General features: G+C 40.9%; 2 protein-coding genes across 2 annotated transcripts; one reads left to right on the top strand and one right to left on the bottom strand.

The window, feature by feature from the left end:
• Positions 1 to 2,457: 2,457 nt before the first annotated feature.
• On the bottom strand, positions 2,458 to 5,541 carry LOC105976491 (uncharacterized). The gene is made up of 6 exons (XM_088825298.1): positions 5,509 to 5,541; positions 5,182 to 5,374; positions 4,736 to 4,860; positions 3,309 to 4,041; positions 3,059 to 3,183; positions 2,458 to 2,957 (listed from the first exon to the last, which is right to left on the bottom strand). Exons 1-4 carry the CDS (start codon positions 5,533 to 5,535, stop codon positions 3,838 to 3,840), a joined length of 549 nt encoding a protein of 182 aa, XP_088681424.1. The 5' UTR covers positions 5,536 to 5,541; the 3' UTR covers positions 2,458 to 2,957; positions 3,059 to 3,183; positions 3,309 to 3,837.
• On the top strand, positions 2,642 to 3,792 carry LOC105976600 (metacaspase-9). The gene is made up of 2 exons (XM_013001840.2): positions 2,642 to 2,981; positions 3,070 to 3,792. The coding sequence occupies exons 1-2, from the start codon at positions 2,642 to 2,644 to the stop codon at positions 3,666 to 3,668; spliced, it is 939 nt and encodes a 312-aa protein (XP_012857294.2). The 3' UTR covers positions 3,669 to 3,792.
• Positions 5,542 to 17,476: the final 11,935 nt, after the last annotated feature.

Genomic DNA, 17,476 nt, shown 5'->3' with positions numbered 1-17,476 from the left:
AAATGTCTTAAAGGTGAAAAAATATACCTTTCTTTATAAAATTGTATTAGTCTCGCACTTTAATTTCTAACCAAAAAAATTTAAGGAAAAAGGATAAACTTCTTTGCGGTTAATTTGTGCTTTTCATGATAAACATTCATTAAAAATTCGTTTCAATTTCAACGAATGACATTTTGACTTTGAACTTGATTTTGACTATTTTTTAGTATGATTTTGACAAAACTTAAAACACGTAAAACCGTAGTTCTTTGAGTTAGCTTTATAATACAACTTTAATTAACTTTGGATGGCAAAGTTATACATGAATGAATTATTACATTTTAAATTTTAGATAACTCAAAACATCAAAATTGTCGTCAATATTCATTGATTCATGCATATCTTTTTCACCCCATAACCAATCTTGGCGTTTCAAGTTGGATTATAAATCTAACTCAAAGAACTGAAATTTCTCTATTTTAAGATTTGCCAAACTTCAAGTCAAAAATGGTCAAAATAACATTTGAAGTCAAAAAATATTATTTTTAAGTATCAAATCCTTATTCACTCTCTAAGGCCTTGAGCATATTAGTGTTTGTTGGGCCAAAAGGCCCAAATACCTCTCTCCCGTGCTGTTTCCAAAATGGGCCCATCTTGCTCTCCTTTGATCAATTTCTTGGTGCATGTGTTCTTTTTTCATATGAAAGTGTTAATGATTTTTTTTTTTGGGTTAATATGCTAGAGGACCCTAGTTGGAAACATAAGAGCAACTCCAATGCTAAATATTAAAATTAGGTTATCAAATGTTCATTTAATATTAATGATAATATTTTAAAATACTTTTAAAACTCATCTACTCTAACCATGGTAATCAAATTTTATTATCAATTGGAAGTTTTTTTATAATTTTATATATAATTGTCACATGTCAATTTGTGATTGGTTGGTTAGGTGGTTATTTTTTTGATAACTCAATCTGCAGGAAGTATTTTTAGATTCAAAGAGGTGAAATATTAAAATACAAACCCATTTTAATAACCCCGTTGGAGAACACAATTTTTAAATTTTAGAAGTTAAATGGTAGTTAAGAGATTTGATAACTCATTTAATAACTCCATTGGAGTTGCTCTAATTAGATATATCATACAAGTCTAATATTTTTTTCTTAACTAAATCATTTTTACAAAAATAAATATGACCCACATCTTTTACCTTTTTTTATCCCAAATTTGCCCTCAACTTAAATCCATAAATTCTACACGTTTCTCCCAAATTTATTTTTTCTTATTTTCTTCCATCTTCTCTCACGTTCTCCCTCTCTCGTTCTCCGCCTCTCACGTTCTCCCTCTCTCACGTCTCTCTTTCTCTTCTTTCTCTCCATCTCTCACGTTCTCCCTCTCTCGTCTCCCTCTCTCACGTCTTTCTTTCTCTTCTTTCTCTCCATGCTCACGTTCTCCCTCTCTCGTCTCTCTTTCTCTCGCTCTCCCTCTCTCCATCACTTCTCATGCGATGCTATGGCGGTGGCGGTGGAGAGACCGGAGGCGACGACGACGACTATGGTGGTGGAGGTCAGATCTACGGCGGTTTGTGATGGCTATGGCGACTAGGTTTTAATTTGGTCGAGGCTATGGCGGCTAGGGTTTAATTTGGTCGATGACTAATGTTTAATTTGGTCGGATCGACGGTGGATGGTGACTAAGTTTTAATTTGGTCGGCGGCTAGGGTTTAATTTGGTTGACGGCTATGGCGGCTAGGGTTTAATTTTTTCGATGGCTAGGGTTTAATTTTGTCGGCGGCTAGGGTTGGTTGACGACTAGGTTTTTGCAAGTAGGATTTGGCGGCGGCTGAAATTTTTTGGCGGCTATGATTTAACGGTGACTGGAATATGATGGAAGTTAGGGTTTGGCGGCGATTGGGAGTTGGTGAATGATATAGTTCGGAATAGTACACCACAGTATACCGTAGTATACCATAGCGTACCATAGCATACCATAGTATTTTTTAAAATCTTATGTATTATAAAAACGAAACTACGGGTGTTTGTAGATGACTACGACCGGAAAAAAATTAAAAAAATCATAATTTTCAATATTATGTAGAAAAAAATTGATTCTTATAGTAATGAAAAAAAACAAAAAGAATACGTAGTTCATGTAACAAATAAAATAACAAAAATGCTAGATGCAAATTAAAAATGTTAGATAGTACATCATAGAATATTTACAATTTGATGTAATTTCGAATTTGTGAGTGAATTGGCATTTTTTGAATAGATTTTGATAAAGGATGTGAACCAAATTTTAATTAGGCTTGTCATTTAGTTCTAATAAGGTTTGTCACCAAGGACTTATATTCTAAGACCCTTTTTTTTTTTTTTTTGTTTCATTTACTATTATTATTATTTTTTAATTGTTAGGGCAGAATGCATAGTGCTCAATATACAAGCTTTGAAATTACTTCAACAAGAATGTTGCTTGCTTTCACTTCAAAATCTCTTCATTTCCTTACGCAGAAGCAATATTTGTTCAAGCACCACAAGCAAAAAACAACTCCATCTCCACAAATATATATAGTACCCGAAATCCCATCTCAAATTAACCCGGTGATTATTTTCAGATAAAACATACATTGGAAACTAATTTCTTACCATATACATTATTACATGGAGATGGGCAAGAAAATGGCTCTTCTTGTGGGGTGCAACTACCCCAACACCCCACACGAACTCCATGGATGTCACAACGATGTTCTCGCCATGCGTGAGATTCTCATAACTCGATTTAAATTCGACCCGAAATTTATTGAGCTTCTGATAGACAAGCCCAAAAATTCGATCATGCCCACAGGCGCCAATATCAAGAACGCACTAACGAAAATGATCGATCGTGCAGAAAAAGGAGACACCTTGTTTTTCCATTACTCTGGCCATGGAACTTTGATCAATAAAAATTCATCCAAGAAAGAGGAAGCAATTGTACCTAGTGATTTCAATCTCATCACCAGTAAGTTTATAAATCATATTTAAATTTAAAAAATTTAAAATTTACGAACTTATATAGTTAAACAATATGATTGATACCTTTACGGCAGGTGCGGATTTCAGGCAGCTTGTGAATCGTGTTCCGAAAGGAGCAACTTTTACTATCCTGTCTGATTCTTGCCACAGTGGAGGGCTTATAGACAAAGAAACAGAGCAAATAGGCCCTGAAAAAGAAAAAGAAAACGGCATTAATCGGGACTCTTACAAGACGAAAGAGATTCCATTTGAATCATTACTGCAGTATTTCACATCCTTAACAAACAAAGTTAACAGAGACATAGGCACACACTTGCTCGAAGTGTTTGGAGAAGATGCTAGCATCATGTTTAACGAGCTCGAGCCAATCGAAAAGAAGCCGTTGAAGCCAGATGAAGGGATCTTGCTTAGTGGCTGCCAAACAAATGAAACTTCAGCAGATGTGGAAATTAATAATATGGATAATGGAAGAAAACCTTGTGGAGCATTTAGCAATGCTGTTCAAATGGCCTTGAAGGAAAATCGAGGCCCGTTGAGCAACAGACAAATTGTGATGCTGGCTAGAAAGATTCTGATGATGCAGCATTTCAACAACCAGCATCCTTGTCTCTATTGCAGTGACGAGAATGCCGATGAAATGTTCTTGAGTCCACCACAGAAGCCATGTGCATGAGATATAGCATGAGAAAATCCTGCCTTAATTTCTTGTTCATTGTGACAAGAGGATAATAAGATTTGTGCAAAATGTAATCATTTGTTCAAAATTAAACTAAAGAAAGTATATTGACATAAAACAACTACATCGAAAAAAAAAAAAAAAAAAAAGGAAAACTGGTAACAAACTATAGGTCATGCCAAACATTAAAATCTGTAGTGGATGCATTGTAATTGATTACACTATCTTGGCACCCTAAGAAAAATGTGCTTCGAGCAGAATCTATATTCAGCAAAGCATGTGCGGACCCACTAGAACTAGCTGCAACCGCAACTTTATCGGCACCAACTGTTACCTCAGAGTATCCACTTGTCACTGCATTGTTTTCCAGCTGCAAATCGAACATCACAGTTAAGGGGTTCAATAACAAGTTGCCGACATGAAATCAGAGAACTTGAATATCAAATAATATTAATATCAAAGTTTACAACAAATAAATGAAGTCTACATGAAATCGGAATTAAAGGCCTTCAGTTGCTATTAGTTTTTAGTTGTGCTGCAGTCTGTTTCTCCACTTATCCATTTTGAGCTCTTTCGAGGAATCTACTATATACTATCACTGTATATATAGCAATTCAACGTGGTTTTTTTTTACCTTACAAAATTATATGTAAATTTGCATCACTGGTAGTATACTAAGCAATCTGCAGAACCCCCACCTCCGCCACGTGTACCGAAAAGTTGGGTTGAATGGTACATCAAATTTCATGAAAAATGAAATACTAAGCAGTAAGCATAAAACAAAAGTTGAATACGAAAACAGGCAAAAAACCATGCCAAGTTTTCACTTAACTATTTTGATTATGTTGTCAGGAAATACTAATAAAACACAAATACAAAAGTCTAAACGAAACAGAAGTGATTTTAACCAGAGCATTTCATTCCTCTCTTTTTTTTTCCGTAGCATTCTGGAACGTGTAAAATGTCTATTATTTGGAGTCAAATTGTTCATAATAATTTAAAACTCACAAAATATTTTGGAGTACCGAATACATGTCTATATAAGAAATGGAATGCATACATACCCTCAACACAGTTTGAGCTCCCCATACTACAAACGTCTCGTTGCAAGTATGGTGTCGATGGTTTCCCCTCATACTTCCAGGTCGGATCTCACCGACATGAATCGAAGCACAAGAAACTGCTCCTCCTGCAAATTACACGTCACCCCTCGTTGAGTAACATTACAAAAATATGCAACAAAACTATACTGTAACTACACACTGAAAAAGACATAAATACTAAACATTTTGGACTAAGCAAGTTAAAGCAGCTTCATAGTAGTGTACATTACGCACTAATAGTAGTACGGTAGTTCACCCCCCTTTATCTGCTACTTCCACAATTACCAATACCTAACTCTCATCACCGAAACCTACTAATTAAATGCATCATGATTCTACCTTCTCCAAATCACCAGTAAATAAGGAAAAAAATAATAAATTAAAAAAAAAAAAAAAAAAAAAAAAACCTGAAATTCCAGCATCCAAAGCAAGTAAAACGGGATCAATCAACCAGCCACGTTTATCCTTCATCACGAGAGAAGAAGAGGAGGAGAATTTCACAACGTTGGCAGTAGAATCCTTCAAAAACCCGCCCAATTTGTCGTTCGCGGTGTACAAAGATTGGTGGAAAGAAGGTTTGGCATAACTGGATCTTGGGGGCTGAAATATACGAGTAATTTAAGAGAGGAATTTTGTTTCCTTGACACAAAAGTGTACAAAAGGGGGCGAAAGTATATTAACTAATACATAAATACAAAAAATAAAATTCAGCTAAAAAAGAAAAAGACTTGGACCTGGGGGCGGGGTCCACCCCAGCGCATGGGTACGCCCCTGTTATATATATATATATATATATATATATATATATATATATATATATATATATATATATATATATATATATATATATATATGCAAGAATATATAATTTCTTATTGATTCGTGAATTTGTTTTTCTTGATGTATTTTGGTGATACATACATCAGTGACCAAAATGCTGAAAATTTAAGTTGGACAAATATAGCTAGTGAATAGAAATTTTTCTTAATTGAAGTATATAATATTGGGATGATTTTATAAATATACTAAAAGTTTGTTGATTCCTTTTATTTAGAGTTTCTGTTTTTGCTTTTTTTTTTTTTTTTTTCTGGCAAGGTTTCTGCTTTATTCTAATACTATTTATAAGTACATAATAAAAATGCGTATTGTACAAGTGTTTATTGACATGTACATCGAATATTGTTGGATCTTTATTATTTAAAAAAAAGGAATATTGTAGGATACACATAAGCTTTCCTATAAAAGTTCCCGGATCATGAATGAATTTTCTCAAACAAATTCATTCACAATTTGTTTTTCTTCCGTCATACATACGTACCCATTTTTTTCTTTTTTTCTCTTTTCTTCTCTTCCCATGTCGTTATGGAAATAACAGAACAACATAGAACAGAGCACCTGAATGGTGAACAAAATACATCAATTGATAGGCTTGTCAATTTGCCAGACCCAATCCTCTTGCACATTCTCTCGTTTCTCCAACCAAGCTCTCTGTCACAACTAGTGTTCTAGCTAGAAGATGGAGGTTTCAATGGGCTTATGTCCCAAATTTTGATCTTTGTTGTCTTACTAGCGTTTTGCCTCTACGACTCTTCACATTCAAAACCCTCGTTAATTTAAGGTTAGAATCATGGAGTGTCATCCCCATGGAAGCCCTCGTGTGCTTGCCTTGCCTCAAGAAGCTTCGACTATCATCTGTTCAGTACGAAGCCGACGAGTCCCTTCAACACCTCATCTCTCGATGCCCAGTGCTGGAGGAGTTGGATATCGAATCTTTCGACGAACTGATTTCTTGTATTATATCTTCACCGACCATAAAAAGGCTCTGTGTTTTTTTTGATTCCGAAGATATGGGATACCAACATTATCACATTTTGGAGATAGATACACCTGCTCTAACACATCTCAAGATAGTTGATCACACATCCCATCATATCAAATCTGGAAAGCTGCATTTCTTATATATACCATAAGGTTTACCATATAGGAGATGAATCACAATATTCTCGTTCCATTATGGAGTTTATTGATAGTCTCAGCAATGTTAAGTGCTTAAAACTAACGGGGAGTTATTGGAAGGTCACGCATTCGATCTTTTCATTAACTGATTTAATTATCCTTCATTTTCAGTACGGGTGGTGAGTATTATTAATTAATTTTGTTTTGTTGTGCATTTATGTACATATTGTCGATTCAGAATTCTCTGCCTGGAAGACTACGAGTTTTTACAATTTAACCGGTCTTGAATTGGCTGACCATTTCCGTTTTCTCTCGAAGTTTCTCGAAAATGATGATCATCTCGAATTTCTTTTTATCCGAGGGGTTGGTTGATGCACTGAAGCCTTTTAGCCTTGTCTCCCTTTTTTTTTTTTTTTTTTTTTTCCTATTTTTAATTTGTTGTCTTATTCTTTGTCTTTCATATCATGTAGGTTGCCTATGCAAGAGATTGGAAAGAACCCCAACAAGTGCCAAGATGCCTAATATCCGTCCAAACTTAAGCAAATAATTTAATAAAAATGTCTTAAAGGTGGAAAAATTATACCTCAAATAAGTTATTTTGTTAATGGTAAAATCTTTACAAGATCATGATAAATATAACGGGCACAAACAAGAATAAAAAAAAAATGTTAGCAATGTTTTATATATATATATATATATATATATATATATATATATATATATATATATATATATATATATATATATATATATATATATATATATATATATATAATCTCTTCTTTATGTTGGCAGAATATCATCATTAATTAATTGGACATACCTGCACTTAATTTCTAACATAAAATTTAGAGAAGAATAAATATATAGCAAAACACATTGTTATGTTTTTCACTATCTTGATAAACATGCATCATGCACTAATTAATTGATAACGAAAGACGTGTCCTATTATTTCCCTTTTTTTTTGTGTTAATGAGATGAATGTGCTACGCAATTTTAAGGAATATATACTTTTTTATTTTTGTTAAGGAATATATATGCATACGTATATTTATGATATACCTAATTGGGCTGACCCAATGGGCCCCAATTTATCTAGTAAGTGGGCCCAATACACGAAAGCCCAATCACCTACAATTGGGCCCATTACACGAAAGCCCAAACACCTTCAAAGTAAGGTTTGGGCCCAACAAAGTTAGCTCAACCCAATCAACGACATATAAATAGATGTTTTTACTCATTTGTGAAGGTACGTTCTATTATTCACAAGCAAGCTAGAATTTTATTCTCTCTACCATTTCTACGATCTATACATCTGACTTGAGCGTCGGAGGGATTTCCGCCGGATCAACCCCCGGCTTAGTTCACGTGTGCTCATTTCTCAGGGACCTCAGGATCATCAAGTTGTCAAGCTACTGATTCGCTTTGCTCTCCCAGCTCGTTTTTTACACTACCCCAGGTGATCTAAGTAATTAGCATCATCATTTTGGCGCCGTCTCTGGGAACGATGCAAACCAGATCACTTAGCCAACAAGATCCTCCTGAGGCGTCTGCTCGGAGAGAAAATGACACAGCTAACAACCCCCCTGTCCGTGGAGGCTCTAGCTTGCCACCTCCTCCACGTGCCGCGGATCCGCCTCGCGAGGTTCAGGTGATCCCCCCTCGGGACCCACCACTCGCCGATCCACTACCCCCTGCTCCTCGAACGGTTCAAATAACCGAGGATGCGCTCCAACGCATGATAGCAGAAGCCTCAACTCGCGCCGCCACAGAGGCCGTGACCCAATATATCGCCACGATGGGAGAAAATGCTCCCAATGCGATACCACCACCAGCTCCACTTGTGGTGCAACCAATGGCACCACCACCAGTCCAGAACCAAATAAGTGTCTCCTCATCCACCTCGGACCCACGGTCCCGAGTACAGCTATCAACCAATCATAGAGGGGCACAACCCAGACATCAACGTCAGCACTCACCCCCATGGGGGAATGCGTCTCCACAAAGAGTCCCTCTCTTTAATGAAAGAAAATGTGAGGTAAATAGTAGAATGTCTCGCCATCTACTGAATAATCCAATTGGCGAAAGAATGCCCGTCCCAGCAAGACGCAGTCCTTTCACCATGGACATCCTAAACGAGGTATTACCTCAAGGAGTGAAGATCTCGGGGTTACCTCAATTTGAATGGACCACTGATCCACAAGAGCACATAGAGAAATTCAACGTCATGGCAAATTTGTATGGCCCGACGGACGCTGCGATGTGCAAAATGTTCCGCACCCTTCTCTCCAAGAGAGCTATGAATTGGTTCAACTCTCTACCCACAGGGTCAATCGACACCTTCGCTCGATTGTCAACACGGTTCACCAATCAATTCGCCATCAACAAGCAGTATGCCAAGACCCCAACCCACATTTTCTCTGTAGTACAGACAGATAACGAAACGCTCCGCAACTACATCAAGCGTTTTGTAGAAGCCGTCCATGAAGTCCCCAGTGTAGGGCAGGACATGCTCTCCGGAATTATGCAACAAAATTTGAAGCCAGGTAGATTCAAAGAATCTATCGCCGGAAGGCCTCCAGGCAACCTAGAGGAGTTGTTGAATCGAGCTGAGAAATAAGTACGAATAGAGGAAGCCTCTACCCATGCGCCACCTAAGAGGAAGAGGGAAGATGATCGACAGGACGTTAGAAGACGAGATGATAGACGTCCACCACTCCCACCTCAAGGCCAATCATCTTCATTTTACAATCGGTTCACTCCGCTAAACACTCGCCTCACTGAAATCCTTCATGTGATAGAACAAAGAGGTTTAACGGAACCTCCACGTCCTATGCAGCCAAATGCGAAACGAGAAAAGTCGGATCGCTACTGTCGATTCTATAAGGATTGAGGACATACTACTGAGGAATGTGCACAACTCAAAGTGGCCATTGAGAGATTGATCAAGCAGGGCCACTTAGGCGAATACATTGATAAGCCTCGAAACAAGCGTCGTGATGACCCCCCACGCAGAGATAACAATCGAGATCAACCGCAACGATGAGAGGAGGGGGGTCATCGGCGAGAGCAAGATAACAATGATAATCAACCCACTCGGGGAGTCATTGCCTTTATCTCTGGAGGACCGGCGGGTGGCGACTCACAAAATACGAGACGCTCCCTCGCTCGGTCAGCACGTATGAATCAAGAGCATGCCTCTTCGTCCGCATCTATCTACCAGATACGAAGACCTGATCATAGTATAGTCTTCAACTATTCGGACCTTGAAAGTCTAGATGAAGATCATGTCGATGCACTGGTAATCACAGCATCGGTCGCCAACTTCCTGGTTAAGAAGATATTGGTGGACGGTGGAAGCTCAGCCGACATAATGTATCTCCACGCTTTCAAGCAGCTAGTCATAGATAATGCCCGGTTTAGCCCCATCTCCACGCCCCTGAAAGGATTCACGGGAGAGGGCGTGTTATCCATGGGAGAAGTGGAATTGCCCATCTCCTTAGGGAAAAACCCTTGTCGAATCACCAAGATAATCAAATTTCTCATCGTCGACAAGCCGTCCCCCTACAACGTCATCCTAGGGAGTCCAGCAATCTACACATTCAAGTCAGTACCTTCTACCTACCATCAAAAGTGGAAATTCCCCACTCCTTATGGAATGGGGGAAGTACTTGGAGATCGACGTCTCGCCCAAGAGTGCTATGCAAGGGCCCTACGAGAACCTTCCAAGAAGCCTAAACCGTCCGGAAGGGGAGATCACATTCAAAAATCCGACAAAAGGAAGTGGATCAACGCGATCATCGAAGATGATAAAGAAATCCTTATCAGTGTACCAGACGATAGCAGCAAGCTAGCAGCCGTCGAAGAGCTTAAGCTCATAGAGCTCACAGCCGGAGATGATTCCAAACTCCTACGAATCGGATCCGATCTAGATCCAAGGATGGAACAGCAGCTAATCAACTTCCTACGACACAATGGAGATGTGTTCGCTTGGAAAGCCCAAGATTTGTCGGGCATTCCCCCTCAGGTAGCTCTACATCGGCTCAACGTCGACAAAAGGTTGAAGCCGGTCAAACAAAGGAAGCGAACATTTGGTCCCGAACGCAACAAGCACATCAAGGCGGAAGTGGCAAAACTTCTTGAGGCAGGTCATATACCACCAGTTCAGTATCCCGAATGGTTGTCGAACGTAGTACTCGTTCCCAAGCCCGGTGGCAAGTGGAGATTATGCGTGGACTTCACTGACCTCAACAAAGCCTGTCCGAAAGATCATTTTCCTTTACCAAGAATCGACCAACTCATCGATTCGACCTCAGGATGCGAGCTCCTCAGTTTCCTTGACGCATATCAAGGATACAACCAAATCTTACTCACCCCAGAAGATCAAGAGAGGGCCAGCTTTGTCACAGACCAAGGCATCTACTGTTATCAAGTCATGCCCTTTCGGGTTAAAAATGCGGGACCCACTTACCAACGTCTAGTGAACGCAATGTTCGCGGATCAAATCGGCAAGAATATGGAGGTGTATATCGACGACATGTTCGTCAAAAGTGTCAAGGTCTCGGACCATTTAACCGATCTAGATCAGTGTTTCACCACCTTGCGAAGATATAAGATGAAACTCAACCCCCTCAAATGTTCGTTTGGAGTTCGGGGAGGTAAATTTTTGGGATATATGATTTTGCAGCGAGGAATCGAAGCTAATCCCGCGAAAATCAAAGCCATCACCTCCATGGCTCCACCAACATCTACCAAGAAAGTCCAACAACTTAACGGCTGTTTGGCGTCTTTGAATAGATTCATTTCTAGATCAACAGACAAGGCTCTCCCATTCTCCAAGATTTTAAGGGGAGGAAAAAAGTTCGAATGGGATGAAGCATGTCAAAAAGCGTTCATTGAGCTGAAGTTATATCTCGCATTACCACCTTTGCTTACAAAACCTCAGCCCGGAGACACCCTCCTACTGTACTTAGCTACCTCAGCCGATGCCATTAGCGCAGTCCTCATCCCAGATGGAGGAAAATGTCACCAACCCATATACTACATAAGTCGCTCCCTCCAAGGAACCGAGCAACGTTATACCAATATGGAGAAGCTCGCTCTCGCCCTCATCAACGCAGCTCGAAAGCTCCGACCTTCCAATCACATCAAGTGGTGGTTCTCACCAATTATCCTCTGAAGCAGATACTAAGGAGTCCCGAGACATCGGGGCGGTTAGCCAAATGGGCGATAAAGCTCAGTGAATATGGGGTAGAGTTCAAACCCCGCCCCGCTATCAAAGCGCAAGTATTAACTGACTTTTTAGTAGAAATGACCTCAGTAGAAGAGAGCACCTCCCTACCTACTTGGTCGGTCAGCGTTGACGGATCTTCCACAGCCACAGGAGGTGGTGCGGGTATCGTCCTAACGAACCCCGACGGAGATGAGTTCGAATATGCTCAACGATTCGAATTCAGAGCCTCAAACATTGTCGCTGAGTATGAAGCACTGATAGCTGGAATTCGCCTCGCCCTAGCAGCCGGAGCGCGTAAGCTCCTAATCCAAAGCGACTCTCAGCTCGTCGTTAACCAAGTACTCGGAGTTTACGAGGCCAAAGAAGACACCATGGCCAAATACTTAGCTCTTACACACACTCTATTATCCAAGTTCGAGAGCTATGAAATTAAACAAGTACCTCGCTCCAATAACGTTCATGCAGACGAATTAGCTAGGCTTGGAAGCTTCATGGCGGGCATCGGAAGTCGGAAGATGACGCTCCTCACCTCACCTCAGCCGGAAATAACTTCAACCAATGAAGTACAATACAACAAGGAGGACAAACCGTGCTGGTTCACTCCAATCCTAAAGTATCTCAAGGAGGGAGAACTCCCAACTGACCTCACCGAAGCACGAAAGTTAAAAAGAGAGCCGCTCGCTTCGTAATAGTGGGAGAAGAACTGTACAAACAAGGATTCTCATTCCCCTATCTCAAGTGCCTCGACCTAACCACTGCAAATTACGTACTTCGAGAAGTGCATGAAGGTATCTGCAGAAATCACTTGAGCGGGAGAACCTTAGCTCTCAAACTACTGAGACAAGGTTACTACTTGCCAACGTTGCATGAAGACACAAAGAAATTAGTCCGGAGGTGTAAGCCCTACCAAGAGCATGCCAGTATCCCTCGCCTGCCAGCTACATTAATGCAACCGATTGACAGCCCCATCCCTTTCGCCCAATGGGGAATGGATTTAGTCGGACCATTCCCGCCCGTCACGGGAGGGCGCAAATTCCTCATTGTAGCCGTGGATTACTTCACCAAATGGGTGGAGGCTGAACCCTTAGCACGAATCCGAGAAGAAGAAGTCATCCAGTTTCTATGGAAGAACATCGTATGTCGCTTTGGGATCCCACATTCCATTATTTCAGATAATGGAACCCAATTTTGCGGCGACAAAGTGAAGTATTGGTGCCTCGGCTTGGACATCAAACAGTTCTTCACATTCGTAGCCAATCCACAAGCTAACGGCCAGACGGAGGTCACAAATCGCACCATACTCCAACACCTTAAAACAAGGCTGGGAAGTGCCAAAGGGAAGTGGGTGGAAGAATTGCCTAGCGCCCTATGGGCTTATCGCACAACCCCACGAGCAGCAACCGGAGAGTCGTCTTTTAATCTAGCTTTCGGCACAGAGGCAATTGCACCCGTTGAAATCGGCGAACCATCCTGGCGAATCACCAACTATGATCTCGCAGCTAACGAAGAAGCTATGCGAGGGATCCTTGATCTCGTGGATGAGCTACGAGAAATTGCATGCATCCGACAACAGATGTACAAAACACGAATGGCCAAGGCCTATAATTCAAAGGTCCGCCCTCGATCCTTCCAAGTTGGAGATTTAGTCCTCCGAAAAGATGAAGCCTCTCACCCCATAGGTAAGCTGGATCCTAAGTGGGAAGGACCATATAAAATCACAAAGGTGGTCAACACTGAAGCATATCGTCTCGAGAACCTTGACGGACATCCTATACCTAGAACCTGGAATATAGGAAACCTCAGAAGGTTCTATGCTTGAGGTATACATCTACCATACTTTAGATCCGTAGAAGTTACCACCCATATCCTTCTTATACAAAAATTACTTACAAACCACTACTCCTGCAGGCTTCGCGACCTCCACGTCACTCGTCTTGCAAACCTATCTCTACGTGCTAGGGAATTCTCTACTCCATAACAAGGTGCGTAAATGTCCCACCAAATCTGGGGAGCTAGTAATCTTACTTACATCAACAATCCATAATCACATCTCATCATCTTCTTACAGATTGAGAACCAATTACGAGGGGATGCATATTACTCATCAATGGCCCAAAGAGCGAAGACACTCCATACCACATCGCCAAGGGTAACAATACTCCCACTGAAATATATCACACGCATGCTCTTGTATACTATTACTAACGTGATAAAATCATTCCACTAACATGCATGATCACACAGCAACTCACAACAACTCACGAGTTGATTTCACATCTCGGAGTGCGAGGACGAAAAGCAATCCCCGTAGTAGGGTACGTGAAATTGTAGTACACATCACCCCAACTTCAATTACTAAGTCTTCAGTACAAGTGTTTAAACAATGTTTTTCTCAACTATACTTTTCAGGCATAGAGACGCCAAATGAATTCAATCTACCATCAGCACGGAGAACGAACGAGTACAAGGAAGACGTGGAAGAAGAACAAGTTTAGTATAATCATTTAGAATTTTTTTTTAAGACAACGTTATTTGCTTTTGCAATAATTATCTCCCTTCGCCTCACGTAGGCCTATGACATTCGCAATTTATTTCCCTTCGCCTCACATAGGCTTGTAACAATTCTCCTTTGCTATCATTGAATAAATCAAACTTTTTGCTTTATTCTCTGTGCATTACATCTTTACAAATTACTCGTTACAATGAGTCAATTCAGTACAACCCTACAAACACTTAGCGAGATTTAGATAATCCATATAGCCTGGCCAGCTGGATTATCAAAGTCTCTTTATTTGTTTCACGAGGTGTTACTTTTAAAACGTGGCCACGGACAAATATATTTAAGACCCAAGCGGCCCGAACAAAAGGCACGGCCCTTAACAAAAACCTTGGGAGACTGATCCCCTCCTCAAGTACATTGCGTACAATGCTAAATGTAAATACACATAAGCAACGCATAAAACTCTTGACAACGTCAAAATAAATAAATCAAGATATTAAACTTTAAATGTCAAACAATGAAGAAATTCAAACGAAATAGTAGAGGACAGACCCATCTACATCAGCAATAAAAATAAACTAAGAAATCCATAGCAAATAATAAATAAAAAAGAGTTTAACTATCCTAGAAAATCAATCTAAACTCTCCCAACACGTGCGGAAGACGCCCCCACAGCGGGGTCATCATCAACCATGTCATCCATGAGCTATGTGCCCGTCTCGTTGACATCTGCCTCAACCTCGTCTTCATCGGATATACCGGCCTCCATCCCACAAATGACCCTCTCACTGATACCACCCGCCTCGTGAAGGTATTTGCGACAGTCACGAACTAACGGCTTATAGACCACAACCAAAGCATGTTCATCAATCATAGCAGCACACTCAGCACTACCTCGAAAGCTAAGCTTGGTTTCCTCCACGATGGGCTCCTTGTAAACAGCACCACCTGACGTCGCGAGGAACCTCTTTCTCGTCGCCTTCTCAACTTCATATTTCTCTTTGAGCTGATCATAACACTCGTTCAACTTCTGAACATCATCCTTATACGCCTTCGCCTCACCTCGGATAACCTCGAGCTCATCTGTCCTCTGAGCAAGCTCTTCCGTCCGTTGAGCAAGATCGGACCGCGCTATCTCCAACTGGCTTCGAAGTTCGTCCTCACGCGCCTGACTTCGAGCCCGCTCCTCTTCCTTCCTAGCTTCCACGTTCCCATCTTGCTCCATGAGATATCTCCAAGTCGCTACCAACTATAAAAAAAAATAAAAAAAAATATTTTAAACATCAAAGAGAGGAAATAAACATAAAATCTTGTTTTAAAAAAGAAAAATACTCACCCGGCATGTGTCCCCACCAGCTAATTCCAACATGTGTGAAGGGCCCTTACCAGACATCCGAGTATGGTCGTACTCCTGAATGAATCCCTCGGTACTCAACATCGGCAAGTCATGGTCCGACACATCCCAATACGATTCCTTCCCGTCACGATTCACACCAAAGGTAAACAACTGTTTCCCTGCCCCACCATGGAAAGCATAAGTCTCATCTGGGTCTACCCGTGGACGCTTGGGCACAGCCACGTACTCGATATCTACCCTCTTTCCCTTGCCACGATCTCTCTTAGGTGTACGCCCCTCCACTTCTCCAGCACAGCTACGGTCGTCTTCAATCACTCGAGGAGTCTCTACATGGACCGTCTCTCGAGGCAAACCACCCGAAGAACCTCGCAACGTAGAGGGAACCTTCTTCGATACCTTCTTTGACGTCCCATTCGCCTTAGCTTGAAGTGCCGCAGAGGTGATACACTCATCTACAAAAGAAAACAAACACATGAGATAGATACAACCAAAGAACAACACAAAAAAAAAAAAAAAAAAAAAAAACCAAGTCAATGCAACAAAAGGATATATGGTGCTGACCATCCGGTATCAAACACCTCGGGTCAAATTCCACATCACACATCCTAGACTCTTCAATCCTCTTCTCCATATTCGCAGTAATCTTGAAACTCTCGCACGTAGGTTTCCATACTAGGGGGACGTCGAAAGTGGGAGCCCTCACATAAAAGAAATAGGACTTCCATTTCCCCAAGGATAACTTCACACTCTTCAAAAATTGGTAGGGAACGCGAGGATGAACGCAAAAGAACGGCAGCTTAGTCGGCCGATGCAGCGTAAATAAGGCCTTGAACATACTCACAGTACTAGGCAAACCTACTCGCGACACTCTATGGTGAAACGCCTCGAACATAAGAACCGCAGTCGGGGTTAGCTGACTATACCCTATCTTGAATTCATCACAAATCTTCAACAAGGTTGGATCCGGATTGAGTTGAGAAGTACACGTCACGTACGCCAAGAAAACCGTATGAAACCCAGCGGGTGGCGGATATAAACGGTCGCCCTTCTGAGGCAAAAACAACTCGATATTTCTTAGAGCTCCAACTAATCGACGGATAGATCGCAAATGCTTCTCAGTCAAGGCACTATCAAAATCAACCAAGTCAAAATTGATCGGCTTAATCTTCTTTTGCCTCCTCGTATCCATCTCAACATCACCCAGCGGAATATCATCTTCCTCCTCCACTTCGACAATCGGATCAACTTCACTACTCGGCACCGCATGCTCACTCGCCGAATGCGATTGGTTAGACTCATCGCTATTACTCCCAAAATCCACAACTTGGCGTCGAGAATAACGCCTACTAGCTACAACTCCATCTACTTGCTCGAGAATTTTATCACTCGTTTCTACATCGTCACTCCAAGACTCAATGATTTCTCGCCTTCCGGAACTCCGCTTACTCACATCATCTTCGACGTACAATCGATATGAGATACCAACATTATCACATTCTAGAGATAGATACACCTGCTCTAACACATCTCAAGATAGTTGATCACACATCCCATCATACCAAATCTGGAAAGATGCATTTCTTAATCGAAGCAGATATATACCATAAGGTTTACCATATATGAGATGAATCACACTATTCTCGTTCCATACTG

The sequence above is a fragment of the Erythranthe guttata genome, chromosome 11, assembly GCF_056151865.1.
Source record: "Erythranthe guttata isolate IM_541 chromosome 11, IM_541, whole genome shotgun sequence".
In the NCBI taxonomy this organism is placed as follows: Eukaryota; Viridiplantae; Streptophyta; class Magnoliopsida; order Lamiales; family Phrymaceae; genus Erythranthe; species Erythranthe guttata.
Note: the sequence above shows the minus strand (reverse complement) of the source record. Positions and strands in the feature narration are given on the sequence as shown.